At 39.7% G+C, this 18,313-nt stretch overlaps 2 protein-coding genes across 3 annotated transcripts; one reads left to right on the top strand and one right to left on the bottom strand.

Annotated features, from left to right (window-relative positions):
• The first annotated feature begins 12 nt into the window (after positions 1 to 12).
• On the top strand, positions 13 to 9,524 carry rbm45 (RNA binding motif protein 45). Of its 2 annotated transcripts, none has more exons than XM_085427424.1 (12): positions 13 to 151; positions 3,001 to 3,508; positions 3,874 to 3,996; positions 4,369 to 4,495; positions 4,669 to 4,794; positions 4,905 to 4,943; positions 5,593 to 5,722; positions 6,650 to 6,740; positions 7,039 to 7,196; positions 7,468 to 7,543; positions 7,634 to 7,773; positions 8,972 to 9,524. In XM_085427424.1, the coding sequence occupies exons 2-11, from the start codon at positions 3,233 to 3,235 to the stop codon at positions 7,748 to 7,750; spliced, it is 1,263 nt and encodes a 420-aa protein (XP_085283550.1). In that variant the 5' UTR covers positions 13 to 151; positions 3,001 to 3,232; the 3' UTR covers positions 7,751 to 7,773; positions 8,972 to 9,524. The 2 variants fall into 2 exon arrangements, with proteins under 2 accessions (XP_085283550.1, XP_085283549.1); XM_085427423.1 differs by having other exon boundaries at positions 4,905 to 5,075.
• Positions 9,525 to 10,288: 764 nt separating this feature from the next.
• zc3h15 (zinc finger CCCH-type containing 15) lies at positions 10,289 to 17,818 on the bottom strand. Its single transcript, XM_085427839.1, has 11 exons — positions 17,609 to 17,818; positions 15,823 to 15,924; positions 15,539 to 15,650; positions 15,287 to 15,439; positions 14,607 to 14,698; positions 14,083 to 14,265; positions 12,779 to 12,859; positions 12,543 to 12,608; positions 12,338 to 12,445; positions 11,383 to 11,518; positions 10,289 to 11,253 (listed from the first exon to the last, which is right to left on the bottom strand). The coding sequence occupies exons 1-11, from the start codon at positions 17,681 to 17,683 to the stop codon at positions 11,066 to 11,068; spliced, it is 1,296 nt and encodes a 431-aa protein (XP_085283965.1). The 5' UTR covers positions 17,684 to 17,818; the 3' UTR covers positions 10,289 to 11,065.
• Between the last annotated feature and the right edge of the window lie 495 nt (positions 17,819 to 18,313).

Raw genomic sequence — 18,313 nt, 5'->3', positions numbered from 1 at the left:
CCGCGAGATTACCGCTTAACCATTACGTGTCGTGTAGTATCATTTCTATGTTTTTTTGTTTTCAGTTTTATTTGTCATATGCAAGTTAGCACAAAGTCAACATCGCAATGAAATGTATTTGACGAGCAGAAGACAGTCACTCAGCAGAAAGGTACAGTAGAAGAAAAATAAATTAAAAAAAATAAATAGAAAAGAGCAAAATATCAATATGTATCCTCATCCATGTCATAGCTTTAATTTTGTATAAAGAAGTCGTTTACTTTTTATGAAAAAAATACAATTTAAACACAGAAACACTAATTTCGTGTCTATATGTAAGGTTTTACTAAGTCTTGTTATGTGTGTACACGCAAGGCGACGAGGCTGAGAGCAAGAACACGAAAGGGAGTTTTAGCACAGGTCCCAAGAATCTTGTCGCATTTCCTCCAGAGCCTTTATGGGGAAAACTGAACCTGCTTTTCTGGAGAAGTTTCGTGAAGGATTTTGGCAACCGAAAGTACTCCACGTTTAACTTGGTAACCAAAGATAGCCTTTTAATTTAACAAAACTGACACGTAATTTAACAAGTCACTCAATGATCGTACACACTTAGGTACATTTACTCTCCACAAACCAATTACGAATAGAAAATGTGCGCATAATGTTTACAAATTATTAAATAAATTATATTTTCTTCTTTTTATGTCTTCTACTTGTAGTTTCTTACATTGCCTTTTGCACTCTACATCCTTATCCCAAAATGAACCCTCACTCGCGAAGTGAAATTTATGTGCCTAAATGATATTTATATTAAACATGAAAGACAAAAGAAAATGAAAAAATAAATAAATAAATAAAAAGGTTAAGTGATAACCCTTGAGTGTTTTCTCAAGGTAACCCTATGTGTCCCCAGGATAGTAAAAAAGACTTGTTTTATTAAACACAAGGAAATATAGCGATCAACATTCACAACATGTGAAACTGGAATACTATGACAGAAAGTGGCTATAAAATCTAAACGTTTGTGCTCAGAAGGGTCATTCAGCACGTGACCCGTAAGCGCCTAAAAATACACCTAGACACCAGCGATCGCGCGCGCGCGCGCACGAACATGAAAACTAGGATGCTTTCAAAAATAATATTCTACCTCCTGTACAGCACATCATATTTTAACAGCACGTGTTTTATTTAAATATCATGGTCTGACATTATAGATATAACCCCACAACTTTTCTGGTCGCCTGTCCCCAGCACGAATGTGACTAACTCTATCATCTGTAACGAAGGGCTAGCTCCCTCTTATTTCTTTAACTAAACACACACAGAGGCAGACAGAAAGAGCTCAGGTAACTATTTCACAGCTGATCCCTGATGAGTGTAATCCTGTGTCAGGTATTTATAGAACACGATTAATAGGATTAATAAACCATCAGGGCTTCTCGTTTGGTGATAAGTCCCATTACTCATGTTAATTAACGTGTTAGTTACAAAACCTCTCTGCAGCATCTTTTCGTAACACCAGGGTATTTTGTAACACCTGCATTTCTCCTTCCCGTGCTGCAGAGGGCAGTAAACGCAAATACGTGTCATCAGCGCCGCGGATGCATTTAAAACTGTCGGAATTTCTACAATTAATTCTCTAAAGTTCTCATTTGACAGCGAACAAAGCAATTCACTTTCTAAAGATTTAAAACAAAAGTACTAAAACAAGATTTAATCTCATGCCTTATAAACATTCTCTATGCACGATTCAATTTCATTGCTTCTCTGATTCATAACGTTTTCAAATGCTTGCAAATGGCTACTACAAGCGGTAAGTCGTGAATTTTTAAGTCTCAATCTAAATAATGTTAATGAAGGAATTTACTTTTCCAAAAGCTTTTTCTTTCGAAACACGTAGATAACGAGAGCGTTATATTTTACTTAAAAAATTGCCGCGGAGCACATGAAGGCACCATTAACAACTGCAAGCAACGCTGCTGTGTTTATCAGTGATGGGATTTCCGGATCATTTTAGAGAACCGGCTCTTTCGGCTCGCCTCACTAAAAAGAGTCGGCTCTTTCGGCTCCCAACCGCCTCTTCAGGTTGTTTTGTTGCTTTAATTAATTTATTATTAACAATAATATAAAATTATGCACAAAAAGAATTACTAATGTAAAAGAAGTGGTTTTTATTTATATATGTTTATATATAAATATATACAGTGGCCCCTAGAGACAAAACACGTACAAACTCCAAAACACATTTCTAGCGTTAACTGAACTTCCAAAACAGAGCTACCTAGATCACTTAAATTACAAAATTAAAAGCATATGTGTATTGTTTGTGTATTTATACACAAGCACTCATATACATTCAAATAATTAAAAAAAAAAAAGTTCATTAACCTGTTACTACCACACACCAAATCCGGTCGTTAGTACTTGCTGGCTTGTGTAGCCTCTAAGTAACAAAAGCTCAACACTGCGCCTAGCATTCTGGAGCACTTCTGTTGTGTTTTGTACGTGTTTTGGAGTTTTTACGTGCTTCTGAGTTTTTATGTGTTTTGGAGCTTTTACGTGCTTCTGAGTTTTTACATGTTTTGGAGTTTGTACGTGCTTCAGGGTTTGTACGTGTTTTGAAGTTTGTACATGCTTTGTCTCTAGGGGCCAACGTAAATATACTTTTATAAATATACTTTTATAAATATACTTTTTTATTACATAAAATGTAATAAATAAATCATATAATACAAAAACCAACTAGTCACAGTTCAACTTTTAACTATTTAAATTTTCAGCCCTTTCCTTTCAAACAAATGTAAAATGAAACAACACAAAACACTGCAAACCACAACACAATTAAATATAAATTAAAATATGAAAACAAAAAGAAGATGCACATTCTCTGTCATATAGGCCTGCATGAATAAACCTTCTGAATCCTTTATCATCCGCAACTGAAAATAGTTGTGGATGACTACTATACCTTTCTAATGTGAGTTGTTGTCCCTGGCTTTCTTTCTCTGTCTCTCCCTCAAGCTCTGTTCCTGTGCTACTGTGTAACTACCGCCCCTCCCCCCTCTTCCCAGCGCAAAACACAAGGCTGGCATGTGGAGTGAAGCGGAAAAAAATTCCAGAGAGGATGAGAGAAGGAAAAAAAAAACATGGCTCGCGATAAGGAGCCGTCTCGCGTCGTTCACGTCAAAGATTCGGATCTAAGAGCCATTTCGTTCGCGACCGACACATCACTAGTGTTTACAGGGAAGCGAAGATGGAGGAGTATCCCTCCAAACAGGTGCCCGAAAACCTCGACGATCCTCCCAACAGCCGACTGTTCGTGGTGACGAGTCGGTCCATCACTGAAGATGAGCTGCGGGAAAGCTTCTACGTGTTTGGGGACATTCAGGGGGTCTGGGTTGTCAAAGACAAGCAGACAAAGGAGTCCAAAGGCATTGCCTACATAAAGTTTGCCAAGTCTTCTCAGGCCTGCTTGGCCATGGAAGAAATGCACGGAAAAGTCCTGGTGGAAGGGACTAAACCTGTGAAGGTAATGTCAATGGTTAGGTCTCCAAAAAGATTATATTTTGTCTGCTTCAGTTCAGACGGTCGATTTATAATATGCGTATAGCTAGCAAGCTAATGGGGCGTGATCGTTAGCTGCTTTCAGTTCACGGAACCTTAATTATCTACAATCTCACTCTTCTGTGCAAAATGCTGTTTAAATTTTAAATATTTGGAACTGAGAAGACAAAACATGGAATATTTATTGGCGAGGGATAAATCTTATTCTTAACTTTACATAAGAAAATATCATAGTTGCGATTCTTCTTCGAAAATATACAATTAACGTGTATCGTCCGCTATTTTAATGCATAATTTGTGTCTCTTTGTTTGCAAATGTTGGCTCTTTAGGTGTTTATAGCCCAGTCACGGTCATCAACGAGACACAGAGATGTTGAGGATGAGGAGCTGACCAGGATTTTTGTCATGATCCCCAAATCCTTCTCAGAAGAGGACCTCAAAGAAACATTCAAAGTAATACTTCTTCTTTTGTGGTTCTGCAGCTCTATGTTTGCCTGTGTTTTAATGTCAGTATTGTGTTTCCTTTATGAAAAATATTTTTGTGCTCACGCACAGAGGTTTTGGCCATCTACCAAAGAACCTACACCAGGACTGTGATTAAAGTATTTTGCTCTAAGCTAAATATATTTATATTTGTCTATCAAATGGCCTAAAAATGCATAAACTTCTGTTAAGTAAGAACAAAAAACATGCTTTAACTATATACAGACCACTTATGCTTAGCGTATATAGTGTGTTCTTTTAGGCCATCTTAATTGAGGCTCTCTAGAACTCACTGACACCCCTAAATGCTCATTTAGATTCTTTCTGTTTTCTGTTTTGCAGGAGTATGGGGATATTGAGTATTGTGTGATCATCAAAAACAAGTTTACAGGAGAAAGTAAAGGCCTCGGCTACGTAAGGTACTACAAACCCTCCCAAGCTGCCCTCGCCATAGAGAACTGCGACAAAGGTAGGTCTGCCAAACTCATTTACTTGTTCATTAATCCTGGTAGAAGCAGCTGTATGAACATCAAATATACAGAATGGTTGGTGAACGGTTACAGCTGTGGTGACTTCTCACTTCTGTTAACACTTAGTAAAGGTTATGTTTATGATTTAAAACTGTGGAAATGATGTTATTAGCCTACAGGGCCATTCTGGCTGAGCCTCGAAGCAAATCGACAGCAACAGAAGATTACAGCTCTGGAGGAGCAGCAGCCAGAAATGATTATGCTGGCGGCTCTGAATCCATGAACCAGTACACGTTGGGTATGAGTTTCTTTGTCATCAGAATTTACTACCACAGGAAGGAAAGGGTAAAGGTCTTAGTATTATCCTCTGTCTTGGTACTGACCCTGGTGTCCTTCTTCTCTGTATAGGCGACACTGGGAACTACACAGTCATAGATTACCGCCACGGTGATTTCACACGCTGTCTCATTGTGTCCACACGCATTGCACTCAATCAAGAGCAGATTTTTTCTCTTTTTGACATTATACCTGGCATGGAGTACTGCGAGCTGCAGAGGGATGCCTATGGAATGAACAAAGGTTAACAGTTCAATGTTATTTATATACCTCCAACATGTTACACCAGTCAGAATCTGTTGCATTGAGGAGAAAAAAACCCCTTTTAACACGAACCATCTGCAGAATGAGGCTCAGGGACGGTAACTGTCCAACTTCACCTGTTGGGCCAAGGAATCACTAAACACTGAGCAGATTGTTGGGAACAGTAACCTCAAAGTAAGCTCTTACAGAACATAGAGCCACCAATGTTATCAATTTAATCCTCTACAGATGTGACAAGATTTTAATCATGAATGTTTTCTTAGTGTGACAGAGTGACTAAAAATATTGTATTTGTGATTATATGAGATGGCTAAAAGGAGCAAACCCTCACATTTGAAAAACTGGATGGAGCTGATGGTTATTTTACACACTACATCAGCTTTACTCTAGTTTGCAGTATCGGTTCTCTGTGGATGTTGATGTGGTCCATTCTATTTTGATGACTGTAAAATATTCCACTCTGACCTTTTCTTTGCTGTGTGTCACCTGCCTCCAGGCCATGCTTTGATTCGCTACAGCAATCTTGGGTCAGCACTTTATGCCAGAGAAAAGCTAAATGGCTTTGAATATCCACCTGGAAACAGACTGGTTGTAAATTTTGTTGACGACGGCGAGGACCGCGGCAGGTATACACACAATGCACACATAACTACACAACAGTATATGTTTAACTTTGAGCCTGCAGAAGGGTCACAAATTACTGGAGCCTCAGAGAAGAAAAACCCTTTAAAGTTAATATATCCATAAATTAAAAGATAGGAACGAAAATGCCACTGATAATTAACTGCGACCTTGTCTGCATGCCTTCTTGGCCACATTTTATTTGTTGTTAAATATTCACAGGTGAAAGTTGTCCCCTGTGGGTTGTAGTGACCGGGCAGTGTTTTTTCAGAGTGCCGTGACTGCCTTTTTAAATATTACGTGATCTCAAAGCTGTTAGCGATACACACTCACATTATTCATGAACTTCACACTCTCTCTAGTAAAAGACATCAGAAGAACAGGCAGAAGACGATCCTGAACAATATGGATCTAGTTAACTTGGCCAGGATATTAAATTTGGTGCTTGTGGACTATATAGTGACAGTGAACTGGGGCTGAGATGCACAGCTGTCATTCCCCCTGCTGTTTCTCAATATGCTATGCCTCAGCGTCTCTAACTATGCAATGTAGGACCAGTGTTTCCTTTCCTGTTCAAGTTGGCTTGAACATGAAAATTACACATCAGTAGAATACAGCGCAACACAGGAAGAAGCACAAAAAGCCATCAGAGATTAAAGTAGCATGCACTACTACACAGTACACAGTGTTTTAAACACTCTTCTTCTAAACACCTTCTGTCTTTAACATCACAAACATGAAAAAGAGTCGCTCTCATTATAGTTGCTGCACAGAGTTTTAACACTGCCCCCTTGTGATTATATTTAGCTATAACATGTAGACGAAGCCCTACAAGCGACCAGTGCACCTCTGTGCTGGGTGCTTGAGGCAGACTTAATTTTCCCATCGTGTCCACAGCTGGAAACAGCCTGTATGTTTGCTGTTGTGTGTAGTCCTGTAGGTCGGATGGCCATGCAGTTTGTTGCAGCACAGATGATGTCAGCGGTCTGGAACGGACCATCCAGCAGCCAAGTGATGAAACCTGTGAGTCATTAATTCAACATCTGATTTACAAAATTGTGTCAGGTCATCGTCTTGTTACTCTGCACATTTTATTTACATTTCAGATGGTTTTTTTTAGCAATGATAATAAGAAAATTTCTAAAAAAGCTATATTTTAATTCTTATTAGCTTATCTTTTAAAAATCTGTGCTCACATAAAGATTAAAAGTAGTTCAACAGATCAAACCTAGAATCTCCTTTTCTGAGGGATATGCAGTGTGTGAACAGTATGTGACATTTAAATTACTGATCCTGTGTTCTCTGTGTTGGTATGTACCAGGGCTTCTCTGTTGTCTCGTCAGTTTCTCGAATTCAGACCGACGCCAACCTGCCGTCGCTGAAGAAGCTTGCTCCGCCTGAGAGCAAAACCAAGGAGCGGCTGTTTGTCGTGTTCAGCCCCTCCCCGCTGCCCCCCGATGTGTTGGAGGATGTTTTTTGGTAAGTGCCCTGTGGTCTGACTCAATCACTAAAAGTAAAAAACAAACAAAACAAAAAAAACCAGTGCATTACCGGGACGGTTAAAGGTCTGCTTGATCACGACTCTTGGCTCAATCAGTGCAAACTGCTGTGGATGATAACATCAGGCTAAGTGCTCTTAAATAACAGAGTAAAGCTGCTATTAAACCAAACAGACAGAATTAGCAAATGTTCCTGCTTTACAATTAAATGTTATTTGTTTGTCTGTGCCTCCCTGTGTCTGTCTGTCTAGTCGCTTTGGCTCCCTCATTGAAGTCCACTTGGTTCCAGGGAGGAAAGTTGGATACATGAAGTATGCAGATAAACAGGTAAAGCTCAGATTGAGGATAAACTTGTGGGTTTTATTAATGAAGGAATAGAATGTAAGTAAACTTCAAACTCTTCTTCATCTCTGTCAGTGTGCTGACGAGGCCATGGCAGCGCTCCACGGACGCGTCGTTAACGGGGTAAAGATGAAGGTGATGCTGGCTGATCCTCCCAGAGAGGAATCTCATAAACGTCCTCGTACCTACTGAAGCCTACATGACACGAACCAGTGGTAAGTGTGCAGTCTTCTACTGCAGGCTCACCAGTATGTGCAATTGGAAGTATTTTGGCAACAAAATATATACACTGTACACGTAATTTGTCTGTTTACATGTTTGTTTAAGAAAATATCAGACACACTGCCAACGAGAATAATTTCTTATATTTTTGATTAGGAATTCTGATTTATTTAATCCAACACGTGTGTGTGTGTGTGTGTGTGTGTGTGTGTGTGTGTGTGTGTGTGTGTGTGTGTGTGTGTGTGTGTGTGTGTGCGCGCTCTAGTGTCAGATGCTTCGGGTATATGTGTTGACTGACCACAAAGTAAAGACGCTCTTAACAAACGTCGACAAAAGATCAAAAATGAAGCATATAAACACAATAAGTACAAAAAGGGAAAGGATCAGGGACAGTGTGAGGTGACGGCTTGAAGTAATCTGGGAGTTCAAATCTCAGCTGCGTAATAGTGGGAAACAAGCGTAACTCTTGGCTTTCTACATCACCTGTCAGGGTCTGTTCAGCGACAAGAAAGGCTCAGTGTGTAGGCAGGCTAACCAACTACAAAGGACCAGTGCTACTTCATCAGTTCACAAGGAAGAAAGTTCTGCAGTGCTGTGATGTCTGATCCAACAGGTGGTATCATGGAGGCAGGTAGACGTGCAAAAAGAAAACGTTAGGAAGCACTACACAGACAACAAAGTATTTATGAAATAAAACACTAGGAAACACCAACTTTCTGGAATTTTCGTGATATATTAGCAATGTCACAGCATGTGTTGTACATAAGTGTCCTTGCAATACTAAGTCTGGTCAGTAAAGCAAAAAAACACAGATCAGAGTCTTCAAATTGTGTTGAAGGCTTTCAAAGCCTGATTATAAGCTAAAAGAATTCAAAGTAGTAAAAGAGTATTTATTAATCATATCATTAGAAAGTTCTATCATTATACATCAAGCTTTGCACCCCTACTCTGCTTCCATTGCAGGTTATTAGTTTAGAATATTTAACCTCGATGTTACCCACAGCGAAGGCCCTTTATGATTTATTTGCAACTTAAACTGTGTGAGAGCTCCTTCACGTCACCCACCTGTGCACTCCTGTGAAGCTCTCTCCTCATGAGTCACAAAAGCGACACTCTAACAAGATGTCAAGAAGTTTCTGATGACAGTCGTTTCTCTTCCTGTGAATAACACTGCAGCTTCTTGTTCCCCAGGCGACTGTTGCCATGACACAATGACACCTGACCTGACAGACCGATATCAAGACCTTCTCCCGACCTCTGACACGACCTTTGACACCTGTCTGACCTTACTCCCGGTCAGTGACCTTGCAGCGACTCACTGATAGGACGCTCCAGTGTTATAACACTAATAAACTGAAGTCTTAATCGTAAACAGTCTGTGAATAGCAATTGTGTAGTTTGTGGTCAGTGTCATACTTTCGTGCTTTCTAAGTGCAAAATGTCAGCCTCGACACTGCTCTTTGATTTAACAGATTATTTAAGAAACGCTGACGTGAGAAGTCTCATGGTTCGGGCAGTGTGCAGCATTTTACTTTATGAAAATCTGCAGGCAGGAGGCTGCAGTTTACTGATAAGCTGTGAAAAACAGGCTTTATAAAGCTGGATGTGGACAGTTTGTAGTTCACATCTGGTCCTCCTTATTTGTCTGATGGTACGCTCTGTAGCCTGTGCAGGTCTCGGTTAAAAGGTGGTGATTTGAATGACTGTGAAACTTTTTTTTTTTTGTCAATAAAAATATAGTTGAACACATTGTCTGTCTCATCTCTTCTTTTACAACATATTAACTGAACAGCTAATAAAAAATAAATTATAAAACCATCATTTCTCCTGCTATGCTAAGAAGCTTGCTAAATTAAAAGGTCATGCATTCAGTTTGTAGTTTTTAAAAAAATATGTGATGATGACCCAGAGACCATCTGGATACTGGGTCTTCATTTCCTTCTGTTGTACTTGTCTTTGTCCTGCAGTGTCCCTCTGATGCTCTAAAGGGGGAAGCCCTGTTTGACTTGGCTATTCACCCATGTGCATATATCTGACACTAAAAACCTGGGTGGATTTTTACTTAGGTTGCATTTTCAGAAATACATGTTTTCTTAATTAGCGCTTTATCTAGTCTCCTGTTCTGGCTTAAGAGCAATCTTGGATTTCAACATATAGATATTATAAATAACTGAGTGGGTTTGGCATAAAGTATAACTCTACTAATCAACTTTAAAACCACTGGTTGGGGCCACAGACTTTGAGAGTGGAGGTGGTTGGTTTACAGAGCTCCAAATCTTTTTTTCTTCTCAGCATTGGCGCTGGTTGTGTGTTATCCCGGTCCTAGCCCAGAGAGAGGGTCTAAAAAGGTAAAGCTGACCCTGAATCACTGAAAATACACTGCTTTTATTTTATGGTACACAACAGGAGGGGAGCAGACAACAATCACTGAAATATGGGTGTTAAACAGAAAAGGGACAGCATCAAGCTATTTAGCAATGGCATCCAAAAAGAGACGGACACTGGATGTACAGTAATTTTATTTTATTTTTAGGCAACTCATGAGAACATTATTTACAATACCAGGCTGGCACTGGGAACAAATCTGGTCTCAGATCAGGGAGCTGACATTTAAGAAGCTCAGTTTGGACCTTTCCTTCAAACATTTTTTTTACTAAAAATAAGAGATTTTTTCAGCAGAGCTGTGACCTCAGCTAAATGAAATAGTGGATCTGTTGAAGGGAAAACAATCTTGAAATCTTGAATCTACTTTAATCACAAAAGTGCATCTCCTAACTAAAGCTTTTTGGCATGAGAGCAGGTGAGTTGTGTTCACCTTCCACTTGTATAACTTCTTCGCCACTGAAGTCTGGTTTAATAATACAGTCTAACAGGTATAGCTCTTTAATTTTAAATCTGATACACTTCCCTTAAATCAATATATTCAATATTTTACTGATCAAGTAGAGAAACACTTGAAGCCTAATTTACCAAATGTCAGTGTAAGCCATCAAGTTTGTAAAGCAACAAAAAGTGTGCAACCACAGCAAAGTTCTCCTCAGCAGAGATGCGTGGAGTTGGCCCTGCCGTGGAAATTTGGACACCCAGAGGACAGAATGATGTACGGTGAAAACAGAGGGCAGAGACAGGCAGTGATGTCAAGATATAATCAGGCTTTATTACTGGAGTCTCTGAAACTTAAAATCATTCAAACGTCTGGTCTCTTTGATGTTTAGCTCCATGCATCCATCAGTCCATCCCTTTGCCACTTAGTCCATCTGACTTCTACCTCCTGCTCCCTCCTCATCAGTCTTCCAGCGCCAGTGTGTTGAGTTCTTCATCGAGCTCCTCCAGATCTTCTCCCGTGAACAGGTTTTCATCTACCGGTACTTCCTCTTCCTCTTCATCCTCCCCTCCTCCATCCTCCCCTCCGCCCTCTTCCTCTGAAAGCCCGTTGGCCTCGGCGCCACCACAAGCTCCGTTCAGCTGTTCCTCTGCAAGCAGGAGGGGAAAAAAATGCTACTCACACAGCTGACGTTTGTTCATCATAAGTACTCAGAAGTACTGTGTTTGTTCTCTTACAAAAAAGGGATAAACTTTGACCAGTGTGTTTTTTCTCTCACCGTCGTCTGATTCCGTCGTCTCTGTCTTATTCCTAGAGGTGAACCGGTCCATGGATGCTACAGTAATACCTGTGTTGTCGACCTCTTGTGGAACAAAGCGAGATAAGTCTATGTCCTGGATGTCTGTAGTATCAATCTGAAATTTAAAAGAAGAAAGAAAGAAAAGAAAAAACGTGGAAGGGCTGGAAATGTGAATTTTAAAAAACTCTAGTGTCCAAATAAAATTGCAAGAAAAAAAAGTAATATTAAAATTCTTATCTTTGATGTATACATTTTTCCTTTTCCATAAAATTAGAAAATATCTGAATACTAGTCTAGCTAGGAAGCATAAACCATTGTGACTACATTGGAAAAGCAACAATAAGACAACTGTCAAAAAGGGAATTTTGGGAGACTTGCATGTGTGGATTTAACTAAAGAAAACACTGACATTGTCTCGATATGTGGGACAGATGTGCATGGCTCAACCAATCACTGGTAAGAAGGTTCAACTATCATTAATACTATCAGTAATATTAATATTTATTCACCTATAAGTCTTTTTTCACCAGCTATAAAATACTGAAATACTGGCTTCATATTTGAATGCTTGTTCTCCAGTATAAATCAGTACCTTAACATATCTGCCTGACTACACTGACCTCACAGAGAAACTAAAATAAATCGCTTGAAGTGGTAACACCAACACACTGCATGCCAACATCAAAACATTTATATTTCATACCAACAACGCAAACTATATTAGACACCAAACACAGGTTATTGTGCGGGGACATCTCATTTCAAGTGTGAGAGCCACAGAGCTGAAATCAATATAAACTCACAGACAGACTACAGAAAAACAAGACTGTGGGAGGTTTTTGTCTATTCTAAAACACAGAGCTTCTTTCAAACTGCCTCCAACCAAATCTGTGAGTTTATTGCATTATGCAATTGCTGGAAATTTCACAATTACCTCTTCCTCCTCCTCTTCTTCTTCGTCGGCATATCTAGTGTCGTCAGCTTCATCATCGTCATCATCAACCAGCTCTGGGCGGAATTCGAACACCTCACGGCCGCTCACCTGCAGATAATTAATACAGATAATAATACAAATTGCGTTTGGACATTTTTGCTTCGGCACCGCTGCCAAGGTGAAATTTCACAACCACTGCACTCACCACCAGAGATTTGCCAGCCTTAAAGTCAGCCTTCTTCTTCTCCATTTCCTCCCTTGCTTTGTCCACCTGATAAAACAAAAGCATCAAGTATATCTTGACAAAAATATTTGAAAAAGCTTTAATGATTTCAGTCATTGAAAACCCCCCGAGGAATCAAGTCTTTAATAATATCAGGGAAAAAGTGGGGACTTGGCTCTGACAACCTGATGTTACTACAATGTTTGAATGTGTCCAACCTTCTCCTGCCTTTTCCTTTTCTTCCAAGCCAGGAAAGTCTCCAGAGTTATCCGAGTGACATTTGGACCCAGAGCTGCACGCTGGAGAGAGACAAAGAAAGAAATCTCAGTTTCCGCACTTAAATTAATTAATTTGAGGTAACAGCATGAGGCCACAACATCTGAAGACAGAGACATTTCTTAGCATTCAATTATAATATCTCAGTCTTAGCTTATGTCCTCTCTTAACAGCAAGTTTTGCTGTTTTTCAATACTGAGTAGAAATAGTTTACTTTCATAATTACATATGTTGAATTGTTAGCAAACATCCTAAGTAACACATTCAAAAATAATCCAAAACAGCAGCACTGACCGCGACACCAATTTATATTAAGCAGTTTTGTATTCATGTTTAAACATCGTTCCACTACCCTGCAGAGGTCACATAGTTTGCTCACATTTATTAGCACTGCTGTCACTAAATGTCTAGATGTCTGCAATGATACGTAATCTCATCTGTCTGGACTAAACTATTTGAAACGTACTTTTCTTAAGAAATCATAACCGATTCAGATACATGTTTGCACTCAGCTTGGACTAGGTGAGGCTGCTGCTATTGGTTGTGATGTGTGTGCCATTACAGAAACACCAGTAGTGATAACATTCACACGTAAAGCTTTAAGCTGGAGACGTGAATGTTTGCAGAAGCTCTAAACACAGACAACTTAGCTTTCTGTTTCAGATGGCATTTTTTTAATAGTTAAACTGTCCAACATGATTTCAACAGAAACTGCTATAAAGTTTTAACAAAATGCAGTGACTTCTTCAACATGGTGTCAATCAGTCTGGATCAAAGTGGTTCCAGTCTGTTCCTCTAGCTGCAAAAAATACAATGGCTCAATCCCAGACGATTTGTTTCTTATATTGTAAGTAACACTAGTAATTGTATAACCAATGACAATTTGGTCTAATGGGACCATATCGAGCAACAACTGACCAGTGGACCCTGGGACTACCGCTCTCCTATTGACCTGCCTACTTGGAGCATTAGTTGAGGCATTTAATCATTCAGCACCCACATAAAGGTTTCACAGCTTCTGTTTGGTTTGGTACGTGAACCTCCACACCAGGCTGAGCCAGCCTTTTGAAGTTAAAGGAGAAAAGTGCAAAGTTGTCTATGGTAAAAACGGTTTGCATATCAGCAATACCCAAGACAGCAGCCTCACTTTTACACCTTCCAGTCCATCTCATTCAATAGTTGAACTCTGTGCTGCTGTTACTCACCTCAAAGGTTCCCTAAAGCACGCTGTTGTAGTTATCCTTACCTCACTCTCTATAAGTTCCTCCAACGAGATCTCTTCCTCTGTCTCCTCCTTCTTCTTGTCTTTTTTCAGTACAAAACCGGGAGGCAGAGCATGCCGGTACATACAATTGTCGCCCCCTGCGGGACACACCCAGAACCAGCCGTACTTATTGTTTTCTATGGCCTCCAAGAAGTACTTACACACCTGCAGACAAACAAGTGTGAGTTAGCAACAGTAAAGCAGACAAAATCGTGTATTATTATTGGTATTAGTTGACTGAACTGTTAGATGGACTGTCTTTGAGGAATTTTGTTTAGAGCCAAAAGACTCTTGGGAACAAACTGAGAGGAAAAAAGCACATTTTTTTCCCTAGATTTGGTTTTCTCTGCTTCTTCTTTATCCAGCAAACATCCTGAACTCCCTGCATTTCACCTTACCACACAAACAAGTCCGTTTCCCACACTCTCATTAAACCACCTGATGAAAACACAGACGACCAGCAAATATCTAGCTCCTTGTCTTCATTCACTAATTAACAGACTTACGATTTGTGTTTTGGCTTTCTTCTTCTCAGCTTCTCCGTGTTTTTTGTTGACGACTTCCTCTAGTTTCTTCTCATCCCAGTTCTCCATAGTGTCTGAAAGCAGCACATCACAGTCTTTCAGCATGGGGTATGAATTCAAATCACTAAAATGCCCAACACCCTCTCCTGTAGCTCATAAAAATAGCTCACATTGGCCTTTTTTGTACAAGGATGGGGCTCTAAGATAGTAAGACGTAGCAGAACTTTCAGTTAATTTTCAAAGGAAAAACAAACAAACATGGTAGGCATGATGGACCACCCGTCCAGGTAAAGTCAATAAAGGAGATAAGGCAAAGGCCTGGTTAATTTAATGAAGTGTTCATCATTGAATTTTAAGTCCAGATATCAGTAGTTGAAATAAACTCAGAATGAGGTTTATTTGCATTACAGGGGAAAATATTGACTATTTTATTCAGGAAAAATAAACAAAGCTGCCATAAAGTAGGCTTAAGACCCATGTAATCATAACTAAATATCAAATCAAGCTGTTTACATATTTAGCAGATGGTTGTCTTCTTAATTTATCTGAATAATATAAAATGATAAACAGATTTGCTAAGAGAAATCATGATGCAGATGTTGATATCATGCAGCAATAACCCCCCTTTCAATATGTACAGGTTAACTGTGATGTCTACCAACCTTTCTCCAGGTCTTCATCTCTTTCGTCTACATAGACGCTTCTCTTTTCACATTTCCTCTCCATGGATAGATCATGGCTGAACTTGCACTTGTCTCCTTTAGTACACTGACCCTGCTTAAAGAACGCACACAACACTGATTTTGGATCAACACCTGCAGGAAATAAAGAGAGAAAAAAGATCAATCATCTTTTCTTATCAAATTTAACACATCAAATGATTCATCTCCTGTGTGTCACATGCTGTGTGTTACCTTTGCTGACTTTCTGAGCAACAACTACGGGTTTAAAAAGCTCATTGAGTTCATCCAGCTCTTTCTTCTTATCATTCTTCTTGGTGGTCTTTTCTGCCTCAGCCTGGGCAATCTAAACACGACAAATTCAGCCACATTTAAAGATTATCTTACTTACAAAAGATTTAAGGAAGACAGCAAGTAGAGTGAGCAAAAGTAAGAGAAGAATGTTTGGCTTAAGGATTAAGAAGATACACAAGGATGAAGGCAGAAAGAAATACAGAAGGCAAGAACAGTTCGCCAACCTGTCTGGCACTTTGTTGTCCATATTTGACTTGCTGAGTAACATTCTTGATGTACTTCTGCTGCTTGGCCCCTTTTTTGTTCTTTAAGCCAAATGTCTTATCCTACAAAAAACAAACAAACAAACACAAGAGCCCAAACAAATCTTTATTAATTGTCACTTTTATAATACAATTCCAAACACAAAGCCTGAGTGAGTGTTACATCACAACAACAAGGAGTACAGTGAAATCCACTTGACACATCTGCAATATCAGGCCATGGTTCACTTTTCCATCCATACCTAGTTGAAGTGTGCTAGTCAGGTGAAAACTCTAAAGTTTTAAGATCGCTTAAAGAATGAGTGAATTGATTTTCTTTTGCACATATCACAGCAAAAATTATCACACAACCAAAACCGAGATTGTAGTCTTGGTTCAGTCTTGTTAGGCTCATTATGCAAAGCATAACCTCCAAGTTTGCTTTTATTGCATAGATCCTTTAAAATAATGCTGATGCATCTGTTCTCTTTCGTTTGACTAACAGCAACATGAGGCCAGTGGTCAGGGATTTCAGAGAAACCAAAATTTGTCTCAGCAGACCAAGTCTGTGAAAAGTTAGACTATCGACAAGGAACAGATCATAAATGCATGTCTAATTCAACAAATACTGACACACTTGTTCAAAATCTGACATACAGCTATGATAAAAAATTAGCTCACTAAACATCATTACTCAGGGTAATTTTCACAGCGATTAGAACTGAAGGCTATGGTTGGCCTTCTGCGGCACTGTATCGCTCTGTCTAAATGTTTTATTTAGGCACTACCTTGCCTGCAGCACTCATCCCAAGTTTCATCTTTATTTAGTTCACGTTCATTCTTTATTAAAAACCCACAGGCCCAATTTATCATCCACCATAACAGTAGGCTTTGATTTTAACAGGTGGTATTGAACCAAGAGTGCAATATGTGGCTCATCTATGTGTTTAAATAGTTATTTTACCAACAACAAAAGTCACACCTACAGCCTGGCTCAACACCATTTTCTGTTGTAAAATTAAAAACTTTGCAACTGAAAGCAAGAGTTGCTTGTCTGGTGTTAAGGAAACTGAATTATGAAGTTGCATGTTAAAAACTTCGAGCACAAACTGCGCCCCTTTCAAAATTTACTTGAAATTCCCGCTGCTAAACTTAACCACAACAGAAAACATGTAAGCGACCGGAAGACGCTGATAACATTAAGTGTTGTTTCAGTAAAAAACTAAATACACACAAATTGAGCTTGAAATTACTCATTTCTAGCCCGTTTACATCACTGAAACAGACTGAAATGTGTTTCCTGAGCAGTCCTGAGGCCGGTCAGAAAACAGGCCTTTCACTCTGCGCCTTCGTGCCCGTTTGTGTTTAAAACCATGAATAAAACCTCATAAAACACTACATAAGCTTTAACATAATGTTTGTAATTCTTACATGCGTCTTCAACAGGGGATATTAACCTTAAAGCAATAACTGTGGACACTTGCTCATGCGGCGGGACGGCCCTGATAGCAGCTTAGCTTTATCGGTTAGCTGCATGCCTTCGTCGAGAGTCAGCTAGCTTTAGGTTTAACTATACCCGAAGGGGCCTTTAGTAGAATACTACTAACTATGGAAATATGGACCGAACAATTAGAAGGCACTGACAACTGCCCAGAGGCCAGAACAACTTTACGATTCACCTGTCAGCACTTGCGATAGCCTGGGTTAGCCGTATGCTAGCTTATCAGCTAGGGTTAATCAACGACACGCTAACTCGTGTAACTTTTACCTCAATAATCTTTTCCTTTTTCTTCTCCTGAGTTTTTTTATTTCCCCCGGGCTGGGCGGGTTTCTTCGGAGGCATGCCGGCTCAGGTACAGCTCTCTCAAAATGCGTGAAGCTGTTCAATATCTTTATTAATATGGTGATTTTGCAGGGGAGTCAGCTCCACATTACCCGCTTGTTGCTAGCACCGCAACAGCGCCTTCTAGGCCACATGTGAGTTGTTGATGTTCTGTGACGTCAACACGCACCCCGAGAGGCAGGATGGGTACTGTAGTCTGTAGAAAAATCAGACTCAGAATACTTTATTAATCCCTAAGGAAATTATGTAATCCCTAAGGAAATTGCAAAACACGTCTAGTTCAGGGGTGTCAAACATAAGGCTCTTCTTCCTCTTCTTCTTCTTCTTCTTACAGTGGTGGTGCAGGACATGTATGAAGACATGGTGAGATGGTAAGATGTATTTAAGGTGCGGGTAGGATTAATTTAGGGATCAGCTCTGAGCCCATTCTTGTTTGCAGTGATGATGGACAGGTTTACAGTTGCGGTCAGGCACGAGTGTCCATGGACTGCAATGTTTGCAGACAACACTGTGATCTATAGTGATATAAGGTAGCAGGCTGAAGAGTCTGGAGAGGGGGAGGTATGCTTTGGAGAGAAGAGGAATGAAAGTCTGTAAAAGATGTGTGTGGATGACAGGAAGACAGGTGTA

The sequence above is a fragment of the Rhamphochromis longiceps genome, linkage group LG13 (assembly GCF_057381845.1).
Source record: "Rhamphochromis longiceps isolate RC_006_pf linkage group LG13, R_longiceps_female_GT1.1, whole genome shotgun sequence".
NCBI classification, from domain to species: Eukaryota; Metazoa; Chordata; class Actinopteri; order Cichliformes; family Cichlidae; genus Rhamphochromis; species Rhamphochromis longiceps.
This window is presented reverse-complemented; position numbering and strand designations above follow the sequence as displayed.

What these genes read in the sequence shown, in the direction of transcription:
- rbm45 (XM_085427423.1), top strand. Translation starts at nt 3,233, where the DNA reads ATGGAGGAGTATCCCTCCAAACAGGTGCCCGAAAACCTCGACGATCCT. An exon ending in TGCCTATGGAATGAACAAAG is followed by an intron (nt 5,076 to 5,592) that starts GTTAACAGTTCA and finishes ACCTGCCTCCAG; the next exon opens with GCCATGCTTTGATTCGCTAC. An exon ending in GACGGCGAGGACCGCGGCAG is followed by an intron (nt 5,723 to 6,649) that starts GTATACACACAA and finishes TGTTGTGTGTAG; the next exon opens with TCCTGTAGGTCGGATGGCCA.
- zc3h15 (XM_085427839.1), bottom strand. Translation starts at nt 17,683, where the DNA reads ATGCCTCCGAAGAAACCCGCCCAGCCCGGGGGAAATAAAAAAACTCAG. An exon ending in AGGCTGGCAAATCTCTGGTG is followed by an intron (nt 12,446 to 12,542) that starts GTGAGTGCAGTG and finishes AATTATCTGCAG; the next exon opens with GTGAGCGGCCGTGAGGTGTT. An exon ending in GACGACGGAATCAGACGACG is followed by an intron (nt 11,254 to 11,382) that starts GTGAGAGAAAAA and finishes TCCTGCTTGCAG; the next exon opens with AGGAACAGCTGAACGGAGCT.